This window comes from Taudactylus pleione, unplaced genomic scaffold, assembly GCF_031769625.1.
Source record: "Taudactylus pleione unplaced genomic scaffold, aTauple2 ptg000217l, whole genome shotgun sequence".
Classification (NCBI taxonomy): Eukaryota; Metazoa; Chordata; class Amphibia; order Anura; family Myobatrachidae; genus Taudactylus; species Taudactylus pleione.
This window is the reverse complement of record NW_028284619.1, coordinates 4,734,995-4,752,165: the sequence shown is the minus strand read 5'-3', so window position 1 is coordinate 4,752,165 and position 17,171 is coordinate 4,734,995. Positions and strand designations below refer to the sequence as shown.

Sequence of the window (17,171 nt, the reverse complement as noted above, 5' to 3'; positions counted from 1 at the left end):
CTGCGTATGCCGTCGCACGGGCTTAATTATGCACGTCCCTGTAACGGCGTTCAAACGCACTGACATGCCTGCGTTCGCTCAACAACCCCCCGTCACCACACCCACAAACGGTACTTCCTGTCAATCACTCTGCTATGCATATGCAGATCACGAAAATCGTCAGATTGTGTGCATCTTAGCACTTGCGATCCGTGATCAGGCCACTGTCTCCAAACTGCTGGTTATTACATCTGGTGATTTGGAGGCCAAAATCGCTGGAAAATCTCCAATGTGTGTGCGACTTCTAAATTCGCAACCTATTACATTCTGTCTATTTACTACTTTCTTAACTTGAACTTCAAGAGAACCCTGCTACTTAGCCACACGCTCTTCTGTTACAAATGCCTTGGATTTTTCCAGGCCAAATGACCAACACAATTTTATTCTAGTCTCAGTTGACACCTCAGCAAGCTAGAAGTGGGCATTAGTTTGTGGGGAGGCAGAAAGGAGGTGCACTGTGCAAGAGAGTAATACATACTGTACTTGCCTACTTTTGTTTTATTCAAATGACCACTTTGGGAGTGGGGCCGAGCTCTATACCCCACCCCCGTTACTGCAAGATGCTATGAATCGCAGCTCCGTGGCTGAAATGACATAATTATTTTGTTTGATGGGGCGTGTCCACACCTCTCCGGAATTTGGTTGAGCCCCTCCTCAGCAACCAGGCCTGTGGCAGCACTTGGTGCCCTTGAACAGGACTAGAACATGGCATCGCTAGGTCCTATAGAAAATTTGGGAGAGGGCCTGATGACACCAGCCTACCCACCGAGGGCACTACACATGGGCAGAAGTGGCTCTAGTGTTCTGTAGTTGCGCCGGACTGGCCATGTACAGTGAAGTCCCCAGCACTAATGTTTCTGAGTATTCATAAGAGAAGATAGAAAATTAATACCCTTTAACTATGGAGTCTCATAAAATGTAACATTATACTTCGATAAATTATGTTATCTAATGATGAATGAATCATATTAACTACAGTTCACTTTCAAAACTGAACAATTTTACCTATGGAACACATGGATAAAAAATATCACATCTGTGATTACATATATCAATCAATCAATGTTGACGTTGATGTCGTAAACAACAGACCCATTTTATACTGAATTTATTTTAATTGTGAACAAAATAAAAGAAAATAAAAACAATCAAATAAACTCATACTGATTCTCCTGTAATATTTGTGAGATTCACAAATTATTGTGATCAGAGATGCTAAGAGGGGGTGGGGAGTGGGTAATAATTAGCCTGGCTTGTTGGAGGGGCCTGGATCCACTGCTACCCCCTCCACACACACACTTTTTACCTGTCAGCAGCAGCAGCCTCTCTCCCTAGCCTAGCACATTCTTCTGTGTGTTAGGTTGCAGTGGGTCTAGAGAGGCTGCTGCAGCAGAAGTCTCCTCTCCCTTCTTGATCTGCTGGGGGTGGAGCAATTGCACTTATTCCCTCCTTTCCTTTGGATCTTCTAAGGTGTCCATGAGTGCTTTGTGTTAGTTTGACACTTTTGATTCTGACACTGTAATCATAAAAAGGCCCCCTTTCACCATTTCTGAACCCTCTGCAAATGTGAGGATGAGCAGTAGTAAACGTAATGATTATGATGGTTTAGACACAGAAATTGAGGATGCTACTGTGGAAGTGCAACAGGATGAGGGCGGTAATTGTGTATCTCACACAAATGATGATGTTGATGATGAATGTGTTGGACAAGAACAAGTGGCTAAAATTCAGGAGGATGATGTTGTTGGTGACACTATATGCTACAGCCATCAGGTGTCTTATCTGTTTTTTTGCTCCATGATCTGGCTCTGTGACAGGCTCCCTCCAGCTGCGGCATCTCCTGCAGTCTCTCTGGCTTCCACATGCAGCATTCCCTCCAGTGCTGGCTGTTTGGTGCAGCCATGACAGTCTGAATCAGGTGACTGTTCATCCTTCAACAGGAGACCAGTATGCAGTCACATGATGCCTGCAGTCAATCCCTGACAAGCCATGGGTATATAAGAACTCTCCCTACACACTAGGGATGGGCAGTGCAATTCACAGTACTGTGTTGAGCCACATGGCTCAGCTCAGTGGTGTGTCTTGGGACACATCTCTTTTAGATTCTGCAGATTGCGCTGCAGAGCTGTAGCAAGCAGGGGCGCCAGCGACTCCGAGTGAGTCGCTGACAGCTCCGCCCCCCCAGCCTAGCACTGTAGATCATACTTCTGCATTGTCTCGGAAGAGTCCATGCACACACCCCGAGCCCCAGCAATAGCAGCACGACTCTGAGTGAGTCGCTGACAGCTCTGCCCCCCACATTGCTAATCATATACTTCTGCACAGTGCAGTGCACACACAGCCCAGCCCCGGCGTTAGCGGCGTCCACTGACTGAGAAAAAATTTGAGTGACTCGAATCATTCGAACATCTAAATGATTCAGGCCATTGCTTCGAGACATTCACTCAGTAGCCATCTCTACTACACACAGCACTTGCCAGTATAAAGTTGGCCACAGCCTAGCTGTGTGCTTCCCAGTAAGTTCTTGCAGATTCTTATTATTGTCCAGAGACTCGTATTCAATTAGGAGCGAAATCCCATTTTCAGCATATTCAATTTTAGCGTCTTTTCACCAGTGCGAAAATGCAATGCAATGTAATAGGCGAAAAAGTTTTGCATATAAAAGCCCGGCAGAAAAAAGTGCAAAATTGGGGTTTTGGGGTGCAGAGGTGAGGAAACCCCTCTGTACCCTTTGTACACCCCACTTGACGCAAACTGCATAAAAAATCGCAAAAAACCCACAAAGGACACCCAAAAAAAAGCACTTTGAAAATGTGGGTGAAAAAATCAAAGTGGGGGTACAAAATAAAAAACTAGCAAAATAGCGTTTGGGGGTGGGCTGCAAGTATGTGGGAGGTGTATTTTTGATTGCAGGTGTTTGCTGAAGGTGCATTTTTGGCGCTTTTTAATGCTTGACATTAGCCATTTTTAGATATGCTTGCACCCATTTTCATGTACCCCAAATCTGATGGGACTACTTATTTTCCCCCCCAAAAATGGCAAAATGCTGTTCTTTACCACTTGCTCAAAGACGCTAAATAGCACCTATTGAGACCATTTAAAAACCCCAAATTCCTTTAGCAGGGCTAATCGGGGGTACCCATAGTGAACCCCCATGTCAGAGCATCTTTACGGGGGTGTCAGGATGATTTTCCATTTTTGCAAAGACATACTGACTCCTTCCCTATACAGGATTCCCACGAAGAATCCTTGTGCCCTAAGCTGCTGCTGCTGATGGTGAATTTTCATTACATAAGGGGATCTAGAAGAAGACTAGTAGGTTCACAGGAATGGGTATGCAATCCTTTCAGTCGGGATTGTCTGCTGTCAATATACCGACAGCGGCATCCCCATGCTCAGGATCCCGACAAGGGTCCGGTAAGCATAGTAATCCTCCTCCTTCTCCTCCTAACCCTCTGTTCCAACATCCTTACACTAACCCACCCCCCACCCTAACCCTCCTCGTAAGTGCCTAAACCTAACCCTCCCCTTTGGTGTTTAGACCTAATCCTCCCCCCTTAGTGCCTAACGCTAACCCTCCTCAGTGGTGCCTAACCCGCCCCCGGGGGTACTTAACCCAACCCCCCCCAGGGCCTAACAAGCCCGCTATACTTATGTTCGGCATCCGGGCTGTTGGGATTCCGGCGTCGGCATGTCAACTACTGTTGGTATTCCGGCGCCGGTCTTCTGCCTGGGTAGCTGCATTCTGGCGCTGGGATTTTGTCAGCCGGGATTTGGGTGTAGGTATATTCACTATATCCCGGTTCACACAATTATCTGTGAAACAATAAATTTGCAAGGGGAACCAAGTAAGACAGCCGACATCCTGTTACAGTGCACTGAGGGCCCAATTCAGACCCGCTCGCCAGATACATTCGCTCGCAGCCGTCAGCTGCCAAAGTATGCAAATCCCGCGATCGCCCAGCAAGACATTAGCATGCCCACTATGTCTTAAGACTGCCACTTTTCCTTAGTGATGCCCGTCATCTCCAGGAAGTGTATGTAACAATCGGTAGCATCGAGTACCATCGGACCTATAAGCAGCACATGTGGCTGACCATACCCTACCGCAAGCACTGCGAGTGCTTCAGTGTGTAAATCAGCCATGAGATCTGTATTATGAATGATGCTGCGTCTTAATTATGCACGCCTCTGAAACGGCGTTAAGACGCACAGACACGCCTGTGTCGGCACCACCACACCCCTGTTTCCCTCGACCAAACCCTGTCACCACCCACAAATGGCTCTTCCTGTCACTCATTCTTGTGAGGCGTCTGTATACAAGGGGCAACTTCATTTGCAAACATCAGCTCGCTACGAGCGAACGCATCTGTGAGCGGGTCTGAATCTGGCCCTGAAGTCATGAAAGCTATATTAGCCTTAGATCTGTGTCCAATACCTGTCATCAATGCTTCTGCTTTTAGTCAATTAGTTAAAGTCATATGTCCACACTACAAAATTTCATCTCAATCATTTTTTTTAACAGAACAGCAATTCCTCATGTGTACCAGACGCCTAAAAAATGCCATTGTACCTACTATCCTTTTAACTACAGATATGTGGACAAGTGGTACTGGTCAAACAGAAGATTTTATTATTGTGACTGCCCACTGGGTGGGTGTATCACCCTCAGCTGCAGTATCTGACACAAAATGCCAGCTCATTCACAGGCAGGCTACAGTACTCTCTGTATAACTGGCTTCACTATGAAGCATACCGGTGAAAATCTGTTGGACAAACTCACAGATGTGATAGTAAAATGGCTTACCTCGCTAATACTCACCTCAGGATTTGTCATTTCTAATAACGAAAGTAACAGTGTACTAGCATTACAACTGTGTGAATTTGAACACACATACCATGTATTGTACACACAATAAACAATAATTTATTGAAAAAACATGAGTCCATGCAGGAGATGCTGGCTGTGGCCTGTACATTTTTGGGACAATGGTTTAATTAGCCATGCCACCAACTTACTTAGTAAGCAAATGGAACTCCACCCTTTATATGCTTCAGCGATTGGAGGAACAGCAACTAGTCATCCCTGCACATATCAAACCATAAAATAGGGAGAGTGGGGATATGTTACCTTACTGCAGCATACTGGACAATACTAGCGGTTTTATGCAAGCTATTGAAACCATTTGATATTGCAGAAATGAGGTAACTTGCGCCCCCTAACTGCAGCTTAGTCCCGACCCACAAGAGCACCAGTTCTTGAAATTAGCTAACAATATAAGTATTTGAGCGGTCCACAAGCGCTGTTAGGCCCAAACTAAAGTATCCTGCATCACGTTGGGTAATTCTGTGTTGTCGTCCTATAGTCCTCAAAAAGAGTAGAATTTAATCAATTACAACATGGTCTCTTTTCCATGTTGATTAGAGGAACCTTGGGACACCTTAATCTAAAACACTACGTTCATCAAAAGGTTTCTTTACAGTCTCATAGATATCCTTATTCCTTAAAATGCTGATATTCATTCACTCCCCCACATGCATAATACACTAGTGTACCAAAGATGCGTTCACATAAAGGTATCTTTACGGTTTACAGGCAACTTCCCAGGTGTATGCTCTCTTTATCCTCCAAGGTATAATAAAAAAACTCCAAAGGTAAAGTATTTTCAGAAGGCAGCAAAAAATGTATTCCAGCACATCAAACAGTCCATAAAAACATATAAAAAACAACATAAAAACAGTGTAAAAGCAAAACTCATCAACATGAAAGGAAGACACCTAATAGATGGTTTGTTCCACTCTCTACCATGAGGACCTAACTAAACTATTTCCACCATCTACCTCCAAAGAAACTCAAATTCCTAGGGGTATAGTAGGTAATACGTTGGGATCAGATGGAAAAAATCATGGTATATAAAAGAATGGAATCAAACCTGGGGTCCCCTTTTCTACTACCAACGCATTTCGGATCTTATATCCTTCCTCAGGGTGTAGAGCTGAACAAATCATGTCGTTAATTTATACCCTAATGTCCAGTCATGTGACCAAACACCAATGGGACCTCCCATATCGGTTTTGTCCCTTTATTATTTCTATTTACACCAATGTATTTATATAATAGATTCAAGGATTATAATACAATAAAACAGCATTTATAAAAATATATATCATACAAGTGAAAAAGTGCTTTAATTGCAATGAGTATAATATAAAACATGAAACGGAATATCCCAGCCATTATCTATCTAGTATTTCCATAGTTTTGAAAAATGATGAGTCCATGCAGGAGATGCTGGCTGTGGCCTATAAATTTCTTGGGCATTTTTAGAATTCGGCAACCCCATGTAGAATATTGTAGCACCAACTGAAGAAAGACTTAGTAATCAATTGGAACTCCACCCTTTATATGCTTCAGCAACTGGAGAAACAGCAACTAGTCATCCCTGCGTACATATCAAACCATAAAATAGGGAGAGGGAAGATATGTCTCACAGCGCTGCTGAGTCCAGATCCCTCTTACCTGGTTCGGTGGCGCTGGTGTCCGGACTGGCGTGAGACAGCACGCGGGAGATCTCCGGCGCCCGCTGTCAGCTGTTCTCCTTCCCCGGTAGCTGTGTGCAGGCGGCCACTGCTTCCTTAGGAGCGTGCGTGCCGCTCTGCTAAAAGATTTAAAGAGACAGGCGTGTATTTAGCAAGTGCTGATTGGAGACTAATGTGAACTCTGACCTATATAGGGAAGTTCCTGGGAGCACTCCAGTGCCAGGGTATAGGCTCCATTACCATACTCCAGCATTCCTGTGCATATCCTGACTATTGGTTCTGGCCTTGGCTTGTTCATGACTCTGATTCTGCCTGACCCCTGGTTCTGCGTCGATATCTGGTTCTGACCTCTGCTATTCCCTGTGACCCATTTACGTCTGCTCCCTGGTACCTTATCGTTTGTTTGGTTCTGACCCGGGTAGTCGACTACGCTAAAGTCTTCTGCATTCCAACCAAGTTTTCCAGCACCTGTAAAGGGAAACCTAACCTGAGGGCCGCGACCTGTGTGTCGGACGCAGCCAAGTCCATACCTTCTTGCGAGGGTCCCTTGTGAAAACCGCTGGCACATTAGACTCCGTGCCTCAGGAATAGGTCTAGCCAATTCCCTGAATACGGGTAGCATCCGCAATCCGTCCAAGAGTTTTTGACAATATGTTACCTTATTGCAGCATACTGGAAAATACTATCGGTTTTATGCAAGCTACTGAAACCATTTGTGAGTTCAGACACTGCCAGCCTGAGTCAGGTCATTCCCTTAATTAAACTACTAGAAAAGCAGCTAGAGAAGCTGGAGAAGGAGATAAAACAAAGAAATTCCGCTAAGTATTTAGACTTGTAGATGAAGTTCTTTATTTGCTTCACCAGGATCAAAGGGTTTGCAACTGGATCACTACATTTTGGTAACCATGCTTTATCCCATGCTTAAGTCCTAAGTAATGTCTTTCTTTCCAACTGACATAGATCTTAAGAGATGTAAAGAGCACCTTGGAGCAAGTTGTCAGCTCAAGTGGCACACAACATATCCTGCTTCAGTTTCCCTTGCAAATGCTGCTGCCAGAAAAAAATGACCTTTTCCAAGAGACCCACCGGTGACGATGAGTCAATTCAGCGCACCAGAGTGAAATATTATGATGTCTGGTCAGGCTTAAAAGAATTGCCCACGTATACTGACAGCTCTACCATGACTCAATCTGATACAGTAAGCATCAATAAAATGTTATAAAATAATACTTTAATGATTATATACAAATTTGCATCTCACACAGTCCCATTAAATACTGGGAGAAAATAGGGAATTTAGAGCCCTTTGTACAAACTAACTATGGTGTACTTAAACTGTCCTCAAGGCACACTAACAGTCCTGGTTTTAGTGATATCCATGCTTAAGCACACATGGTTAAATCAAAATAACTAGGGTACTAATTAAGTCACCTGTGCTCAACTATGGCTATCCTTAAAACCTGGACTGTTAGTGTGCCTCGAGGACCGTGGTTGGGAACCCCTGCTCTAGTGTGTACTCAGAAAGAGTTGGCACCTTGTAGGCTACTTCCAAAAATTGTTGAAACACTGATATTCTTCAAAATGAACTACAAATTCTATGGGCATTTGGCGCCAACTAGAATAATAAGAGACTGTACTAGTAAATTCCAGTAGGTATGAGCTAATATTGTGTGATGGTGCTATTAACAACAGTGATGATGAGGATGAGGACTTCTTTAAACTGTGAGGATGATTAACATTGTTAGCCTGAAGCCCATTGGTAGCTTGGTTTAACCAAACTGCCAAGATGTTGTTTTTTGTTTGGGCCCAAAAAAAATAAGCACCTTGGCAACAAAAGTGGTAGTCCCTGTCGATGAAGTACTTGGTTTGTTAAAATGTGCAATAAATAGGATAACAAATAATCCTAATCTTTACCATCTTTACCCAACTCTTTTTTTAGGATATCTTTTTAAGTTTTGTTAAAACTCTCTCCACCAAACATGATATTTTACATAAATGGGGAACCCTGGTCAATTAGGATTTCCTTAGGTATTCCCACTCTGCTATAGGCATGTACTAGTCCCCTAGCAAAGGTCTTTGTTGCTGTATTTTGTAATGGTATCGCTTCCCGGGTATCTGGTAGCTTAATCCATTACTACTAAAATATACTGATGACCCTGGGTCCAACCAAATCCATAGCTATTCTCTTAAATGGCACCTCTATTATGCATAATGGAACCAGTGGACTTTTATAATGTAGCCAGGAAGAATGGTTCTGACACTAAGGGCAGAGTGCACAGTATTGTGATACATCTTTATGGACCCCTGGCCAGAAAAACTACTGTAAAATTCAAACAGCACTTTTTCCACCCCTAGATGTCCAGTAGTTATATGACTATGAGCCAGACTAACACCATATATGCTATTGCAACTATTAATTGTTGCACAATATCTTCTCCAATCTTGGATACTTGGTACAACAAATCTTGATGCACTGCCATGTGAGCGTATGCCAACCTACTATCAGGCTCTATTACGTTTGTGTTAACCACTTTTATATTCTCTCTAGTCTTTACTATAGTAGGATTGTTTAACTGCTCTGAGACAAAGATCTCTTTTCTTACTTCAAGTTCAAGCATACAGTCAACTGGTTCAACAATAATTTCTACTTTATCAGGAGGTACATCATTCTGCACCCCACTGTCACTCTCTGGCTCCCAAACCATGTTTGAAAAGGGAAGCACGTCACATCAAGTTGTCAGTGGGCCTTCTTTGCTTCAGAGACCCGAGTGCTGCCTTCTTGTTGTTTTGTTCTTGTATTGGTGGCTTTCTTCAGCACCCAGCAGGGCACCAGGGCATTTATTATTGTATGCAAGTGGTGTGTCGGTTCTATATATCTCATATATAAAAACAAAGTCTTGCGAGATAATACACACTCTATAGCTTTACTGTGGTCACTGTCTTCATGGAACAGCGGCTGAGTCTCTGTGGAGGACCAGTGACAAGGATTTACTACCCACAAGATTTCCTGTGTAGGAGTCCCCTATTTGTTGGGGGTGGGGGGCCCAGAGCTACTGATCCAGCTGCCCCACCAGTAATCGGGCTCTGGCTGTATGTATACAGTCATGCTCTATCCATGACATGGTCCCATTCCTTCATTATGTGCAGGGGTGTAGCAAGATCTATGGGAGCCCTACAGCTAAATCCCCCCCCCACTCATACTCAGGGTGGGATGTACAGTATCAATCCAAAAAATGCGATATAATCACCAAAAACTGCAGATTTCTGTGGTTTACTGCAATACATATGGATTGCTATATGTACTAAAAAGTTCCCGCAGCACAGCAGTCCCAATATAATTCTATGGGGCTTCTATGTGTCCATATGCAGCAAGCTCCAGAAAGTGCAATTTTCCATAGCTCCTGCCCAATTGGCAACATCATCTGCCTATAGAATCCTATGGGCTTCTGACATGGCCGATGGTTGTGCATGTGCATTAGGACTCCTAAGTCAACTCGAAAGTCACTTCTTTACCTGGACAGGTATGTATTGTATCACTAAGAATTTTTGATACAATATACACTTGTCCTGAGGGAGATAATTAGTGGGTTACTGTACATAAATGGAACTCTTTTACGATGATGATGTTGGGGGTAATTAATAATGAGGATTAGTTATGTAATAATTGTAAAGTGCTGCATTTGACACTGTGGACCACCCTCTACTGCTACAAATCCTTCACTCCCTTGGTGTACGTGACACTGCCCTCTCCTGGCTGTCCTACTTCTCTGACCGTTTCTTCTCTGTTTCCTCTCATAAATCCTCTTCCCCCCCCCACAGCCTCTTATAGTAGGTGTTCCCTAAGGTTCTGTTCTTGGACCTCTCCTATTCTCTCTCTATACGTCCTCTCTAGGTAAACTCATCCACTCTTTTGACCTCCATTATCATCTCTATGCTGATGATACTTAGATTTACCTTACCTCACCTGATCTTTCCCACTCTCTACTGACTCGTATCTCCAACTGTCTCTCTGCTATCTCCACCTGGATGTCCCAGCGAAACTAAAATGTCGAAGACTGAAGGTGATTGTCTTCCCACCCTCCCACATTACATCATGTCCCACTATTTCTTTATCAATAGATGGCATAATTATCTCATCTAGTCCCAAAGTGCATTTTCTTGGAGTCATCCTGGACTCTTCCCTCTCCTTTAAACCACATATTCAGAACCTCTCGCAGTCCTGTCGTTTCCATCTCAAGAATATTTCCAAGATCAGACTTTTTCTCACCCAGGATGCCACCAAAACCCTCATACATTCAATGATCATCTCCAGATTGGACTACTGTAACCTCCTCCTATTTGGCCTCCCCAAATCCCATCTCTCTCCTCTCCAGTCTATGCTCAATGCTGCTGCTCGGCTCTTCTTCCTCTCCAAACACTCTACAACTGCCTCCCCTCTCTTGCAAGCCCTCCACTGGCTCCCCTTCCCTTTCAGAACCCAATTCAAGGTCCTTACACTCACTTACAAAGCCCTCACCCATTCCTCTCCCTTTTACACCTTTGATCTCATCTCCCTTCACTCTTCTGTCCGCCCTCTTCGTTCACTTAATACATGCCAATTGATTACATCCTCCCACTCTCGCCTCCAAGATTTTGCCCGCTTAGGCTCCCCACCTTTGGAATACCCTCCCTCTCCACATCAGACTCTGCACCTCTCTACAATCATTCAAATGAGCTCTTAAGACCCACTACTTCATTAAAGCCTTCCAGCTCTCATCCTAACTTGCTGCTACATTTTCCTTCCTCCCTGACTACCCCATCTGTGTCACTCCTGTTTGTCTGCCCCTCCCTTAAAGAATGTAAGCTCTTTCGAGCAGGGCCCTCTGCCCTCTTGTGCTTCTCCCTACTGTAATTTAATACATCTCTTACTCCCCACTTGGGCAATTAACGCCTGGTTGCTTATGTGGGTGTAATGGTTGCTAATATAGCAATGTTTATTATACATGCCCGTGTCCTGCTTTGTATTGTATGTCATTGGTTACTTATTTGTTTATGTACTGTGTAAGGCGCTGCGGAACACTTGTGGCGCCATATTAATAAATGATGATGATAATAATAATAATATATTAAGTAACTATACACTGAATGGAGCTGTTACTATGATGCTGAAGAAGTTAATACTGTACGTTTTTTTTAGAAAGGGTTAATTATTAATGAGTGAATGATATTGTAATGCGATCAGAAATAATCTCTGAGTTGTATGAAGGTCACACTCCCCTGTATTATATGGCAGTGACTGATACTTTATATAATGTATGGCAGCCACTGATGCTCTCGGCATTATATGGTGTCACTGTGATGTTCTCAGCATTACTTTCGGTCACAGCAATGATTACTGTGATGCTCTATGTCTTGTATGATGGTCACTGTGATGTTGTCTACATTATATGGCAGTCATATAGGTAGAGGGTGACTACTGTCTTCTGGGGAAGGGGGTGCCAAGCTGAGTCTTTGCCTTGGGTGACAGAAAGCCTGTTTCACCCCTGGCAACAGCTTAAACCCTATATGCAGATCTTTAAGCCCATATGCAGAGCCAAGCTGCTGGTACTGTATGTAGTGGATGAATGGAGGAAGATGTGAGGTGTGTTCACATAAATGCATAACTAGATGTAACTGAATGCACAGATACACCTGTCAGGAGACTACAGTATATCTTGATGGTGCTTTAGGGCTTATATAAATATATGCAATGATGGTGGTGACTAATGGCAGCACTATTTTGTCATTTCTGAATGGCTGATTGCCTCTTAACCTCTCCCACTGATAGCACTTCACTCAAAAGTGTGACTGTAATATTACATGAAGCCATGGCCATCTATTCATAGTACTTCATTGATTTTTCAATTTAGACTGCATCAAGAAAGAAGATTCTTATTTGATTTTAAAAGGGAAAAACAAATAAGTTTGGATTTAACTATACTATGGTATATGCGGCTGTCACACATATTAATAATGTACTGTACTACAGGGGCGTAGCCGGAAGTTTGTGGGCCCCATAGCAACAGTTTTAAGGGGTCCAGGCTCAATGCTTTTAGAGAGACACCTCTCTCTGCAGCAGTTGTTCATTTTATACCCCTTAGTAGTGCTCTAGTTTATTTTAATGCCCCCTAATAATGCCCTAGTTCATGTTATGCCCAATAGTAGTGCCCTAGTTCACATTATGCCAGTGTCTCCAGTTCACATTACGCCTCACAGTGCCTTCAGTTGACATTATGCCATACAGTGCCCCCAGTTCACAATATGTCACACAATGCCACCAGTCCACATTATGTCACACAGTGCCCTCAGTTCACATTATGCCTCACTGTATTGTTCCAGTTGATACTGGTAGACAATTATATGACCTTAATGCAGATGAATTCGGCCCCCTAAACCTCCAGGTCCCATAGCAGTGGCACCTCCTGTACCCATTATAGCTACACCCATGCTGTTCTCTGATGTGTATATGAATCGCCATTACTTTATTAAATGGTGTACCAATCAGGTAATGTGACTTTAGAATTCAGTACTAACATTGTCAGGGCGCAACTCTGTGCTATTTCTAGGGTTTCTAGAAACCAATTCGTCCAATTGAAAATATACACGGAATTCACCATCCATGTGCATCTTTTCATATACTTTAAAAAGGTGATATGTCCAATTCAATGTATTGAAAAGTAGCGCCTGAGAGTTAGAAAGTAGCAGAACGAAGCTGAAAGCATGAAACGATCTGCAAACCAGACCTGAGTCACACGCAAAGTGCGGATGGCCACGGCAGCCAGATTAACTACCGTATGCCACTGTTTTTATGCCCGATGCCACAATAATTGTCAATATTATTGTCACTTACACACCCACCATTTGGTAGGTGCCAAAAGCATGGCTACATACCCATGACACTACCAAGTAACAGATGTGTTACGCGCGTCCGCATTGTGACCACCCAGTTGACACCCAGAAACTCCCATTTCACAGAAAGAGAGAATCGCCATCAAAGTACAGTGCTTGCACAGTTTGCTAAAGATTGCTATAGGTGTTCATTTTTGGACTTGCTCCATTGTATGGTCTCCTTATGCTACCGGGGTATTAATGATAGAAAGAGGCAACACAGAACCGGAAGGATGCAATGATCTGCACAACGCACGGTCTACTTATATTCCAGAAATGTGAATCGTTAGAAAGTAGCAGCAGAGCTGAAAGCATGCAATGCTCTGCACAGTGTGTGGCCTCCTTATGTCCCTGCGCTATGAATTATTAGAAAGAGGCAATACAGAGCTGGAAGGATGCAATGATCTGCACAATGTGTGGGCATTTAATCCTGCAATATTGCAGAGTCCTGGGGAAATGGTTTTGTTGTAGCTGAATGCTAGCAGCAGCAGGGGAGGGCTCAGGCTATACAGTACCACAGTCAGGTGACTGCCTGCTCTCACACAAAACATCTTGCACAAGTGAGAGCTCTGCAGATCCAGGCTGCACACACAGGGCTGCAGGGTTGGGGGCAGGCAGAAGAAGTGGTCCACAGTGTGGGGTGGGGGGAGCACAGAAGGGGTGCAGTCATCATGTCACAGAAGTGGTTTGACCGGGTGAGAGTGTCTGATTCTGCAGGGACTGGGATGCACAGAGCCATGCTGGTCAAGTCTGGTAAGCAGGTGTTTTTGTATCCATCTCAAAACCTGGGACACAATGTTGTGTACTGTGCATTGCATTCATCTGGATCAGTCTTATATTGCTGCTGCTGCAGAATGATATTGGAAAACCCAATAGCTGTTAGTCCCGATTCAGCTGCATGAGATCCTGATACCAGATTAGTGCTTGACAGTTCCGATTCCATGTGGTGCTGCAGTAGCTCCCCAGTCTCTGCCTTTAACATTATAGAGTAAATGTGTGATTTCTTCTTAATGCCTGGCTTCATGGTCTGTAAGGGTGAATTAAGCTGTCACCTGTTTAATATGCTGATTTTGTCCCAGTGTGCGATGACTTGAACTGAGCACCTCAGAGGAGAGAGGGAGGAGGTGGGAGAGAAATGTTTCATGGTGAGATAAGAGAGAAGTGGAATGTAATATCAAAGCTAGTGAGAAGTATAGTTCATCACTGCCTTGGAAGTGGGTATACCCATTGACCCTCAGTACCAGCTACTATAGATAGATAGTAAGGAATGAGAAAGTGGCAACGTATGTGTGTGTGTGTGTATATATATATATATATTATCTTTATCACAGGGGCTCTGCACTCACCATAATAACTAACAATAATAAACTGGGGTTTTTTTTGGTTCATGAATTGATCAATGCATTTGAGATTGCAGACCTTGTCAAGTGATACACTGAAGTGCAAAAGTGATGGGATAGCAGTATGTAAAGGTAATGGTAGGTGGTGTCACCATACTGTGACATCTTGGAAATGCCCAGACCTGCATCAGTTATAATCTGACATCTCGTGAGTCAGTTTGAACACCGGCTAGGCTGCTCATGATAAGGCAACGTGAATTATTGGCGTTCAAATGGGGCATTGTATAAACATAGGTTACTTTTGAGGTCAGCAGAGGGTGAGGTCCTCACCTGTCCCAGGGATTTCTCTGTTCTGCTTGGTTTGGCTTTGCATATCTGTACATCTTGATAGTATTAGCTGTAATGTTTGTTTTTGTTCAGTGCTGCAGGTTGTTAAGCTAACAAAACTAATCAGCCAAATCTGGATGTTTTATTTTTTTATTTTAAAGTAAATCCTGAACCGTACTTAATCCATGAGTTGTCTTTTACTCTAGAACTTGTGGGTCAATGATTATTGTAACCTACAGCCATTTTATTCCTGTGTGACAGAGCACTTGTTTTGTACATTTACATAGGTTTAGGAGCTGGTGTGTCAATTGTGTACTTTTGTGTGGGCTAAGCAGTGTGCTTCTTCACCACAGAGTAAGTTGGAACATTTATTTATATACATGATTATTTCTTTTACATTCTAGTAAATGACTGCAGTTCTCAGCCCTCTCGCTGAACAACTGCTCATATTCTGCAGATATCTGTGCGAAAACACTCCAGGCTCAGTCACCTGTGCAAAGTTAAACATTTGTCTTGAGTGGAATACTTCAGGGAATGATTGAGAAGGTTCGCACAACAAACACCGGGCCTGACAGTGAGTTGCACGCTGCTGCGACCACTTTAGTATCTAATGCTGTAGTTGCATCTACGACTTTGGTAATGCTAGTATCAGCTCTTCCCCTGGTGTACAGCTGGGGATGTGGTAAAGGTCTCAATATCGACATCCAAATCCCAGCAAGGGATTTAACATAGGCATCGAAATACCGACGCCTATCTTAATCTCGACGACAGAACGCAGAAGGACGCCAGACCAAACGAGGTAAGTCCGGGCGCCCTTAGCTACGCACGCGCGTGGGGGGGGGGTGGGTTAGCTTTAGGGAGCATAGCGGGGTTAGTGTTAAGTTTTGGCGGGGGAGGTTAGGGTTTGGCACCCCCCGGGAGGAGGTTATGTTTAGGGTGCAGTAAGGGGGGGGGGTTAGGGTTAGGCACCCCTGGGAGGAGGATAGTGTTAGGCACAAGGGGGGGAGGATAGGGTTAGGCACCACTAAGGGAGGGATAGGGTACTTACCTGCTTGTCGGGATCTTCTCCCTTCGGGCTGTCGGCGTCAGCATATCATACCCATTCCATACAGCTGTGTGTCTGACTGTGAGAGGACTGGGACGCCCACTTTGTATGACTTTAGGTGCAACAGTCCCACTTGGTAAGTCTTTAGATGCACCATAGAAACTTGCAGCAGCCGCATGCTACTGTAGGTACAGAATCTTAGTCAGAGTATGGCCTCCAATGTGTGATTAAGGGGGAGATTTAATAAAGGTAGGAGAGATATAAAGCACCAACCAATCAGCTCCTAACTGTCACATTATAGGCTGTGTTTAACGATTTCCCCTGAGCTCCGTGGAACTCCTGGACAAACGATATTGGGCCTGATTCACTACGGATCGCCATTCTACTTACACGAAGCACCGCAGTTGCTAATATCAGCGGTGGGATTTAAATGTTTGGTTTCACATTGCGATCGCATCCTAACATAAGGACGCCCACTTCCTCTTACATCGTATACTAGGGGAACATAGCGAAACCATCGGTAACATCGGACCCATATGCACACTTGCACAAGCCCTGACCTTGCTCAGAAAATGCTAACAGTCATGCACGCTATCAGTGCTTTGGCTGCTTATAGTTACGCAGTGGATAATTTATGCACGCCCCTGCAACAGCGTTGAAACACACTGGCACGCCTGCGTTCGCCCGATCACCCCCGTCACCAGCCACAAATGACACTTCCTGTCAATCACTCTGGGTCTGCGTATCCTCTGCAATCGCAATTCCAAACGCAATTGGTAGTTCACGCATGTGCACTGCAATGCATGCGCAGTACGCAACAATCGACCGATTACGTGCGTATTAGCTTCTGCATTCCTTGCTGAATTAGGCCCATAGGGCATACACACTGTGCAAACAATATATCGTTAGTCGTCAATGATTTACAAATGGTAAGATTGTTAACTAAATATCGTTCGCTTAACAAAATGTAAATA

General features: G+C 44.0%; 1 protein-coding gene across 1 annotated transcript in view; it reads left to right on the top strand.

The window, feature by feature from the left end:
- The first annotated feature begins 14,080 nt into the window (after positions 1–14,080).
- FAM107A (family with sequence similarity 107 member A) overlaps positions 14,081–17,171 on the top strand; it is an 80,519-nt gene continuing 77,428 nt past the window's right edge. Inside the window, exon 1 of the mRNA XM_088478693.1 lies at positions 14,081–14,238. Coding sequence (XP_088334819.1) covers positions 14,157–14,238 — 82 coding nt within the window. The 5' untranslated portion in view covers positions 14,081–14,156. The remainder of the gene's footprint in view (positions 14,239–17,171) is intronic.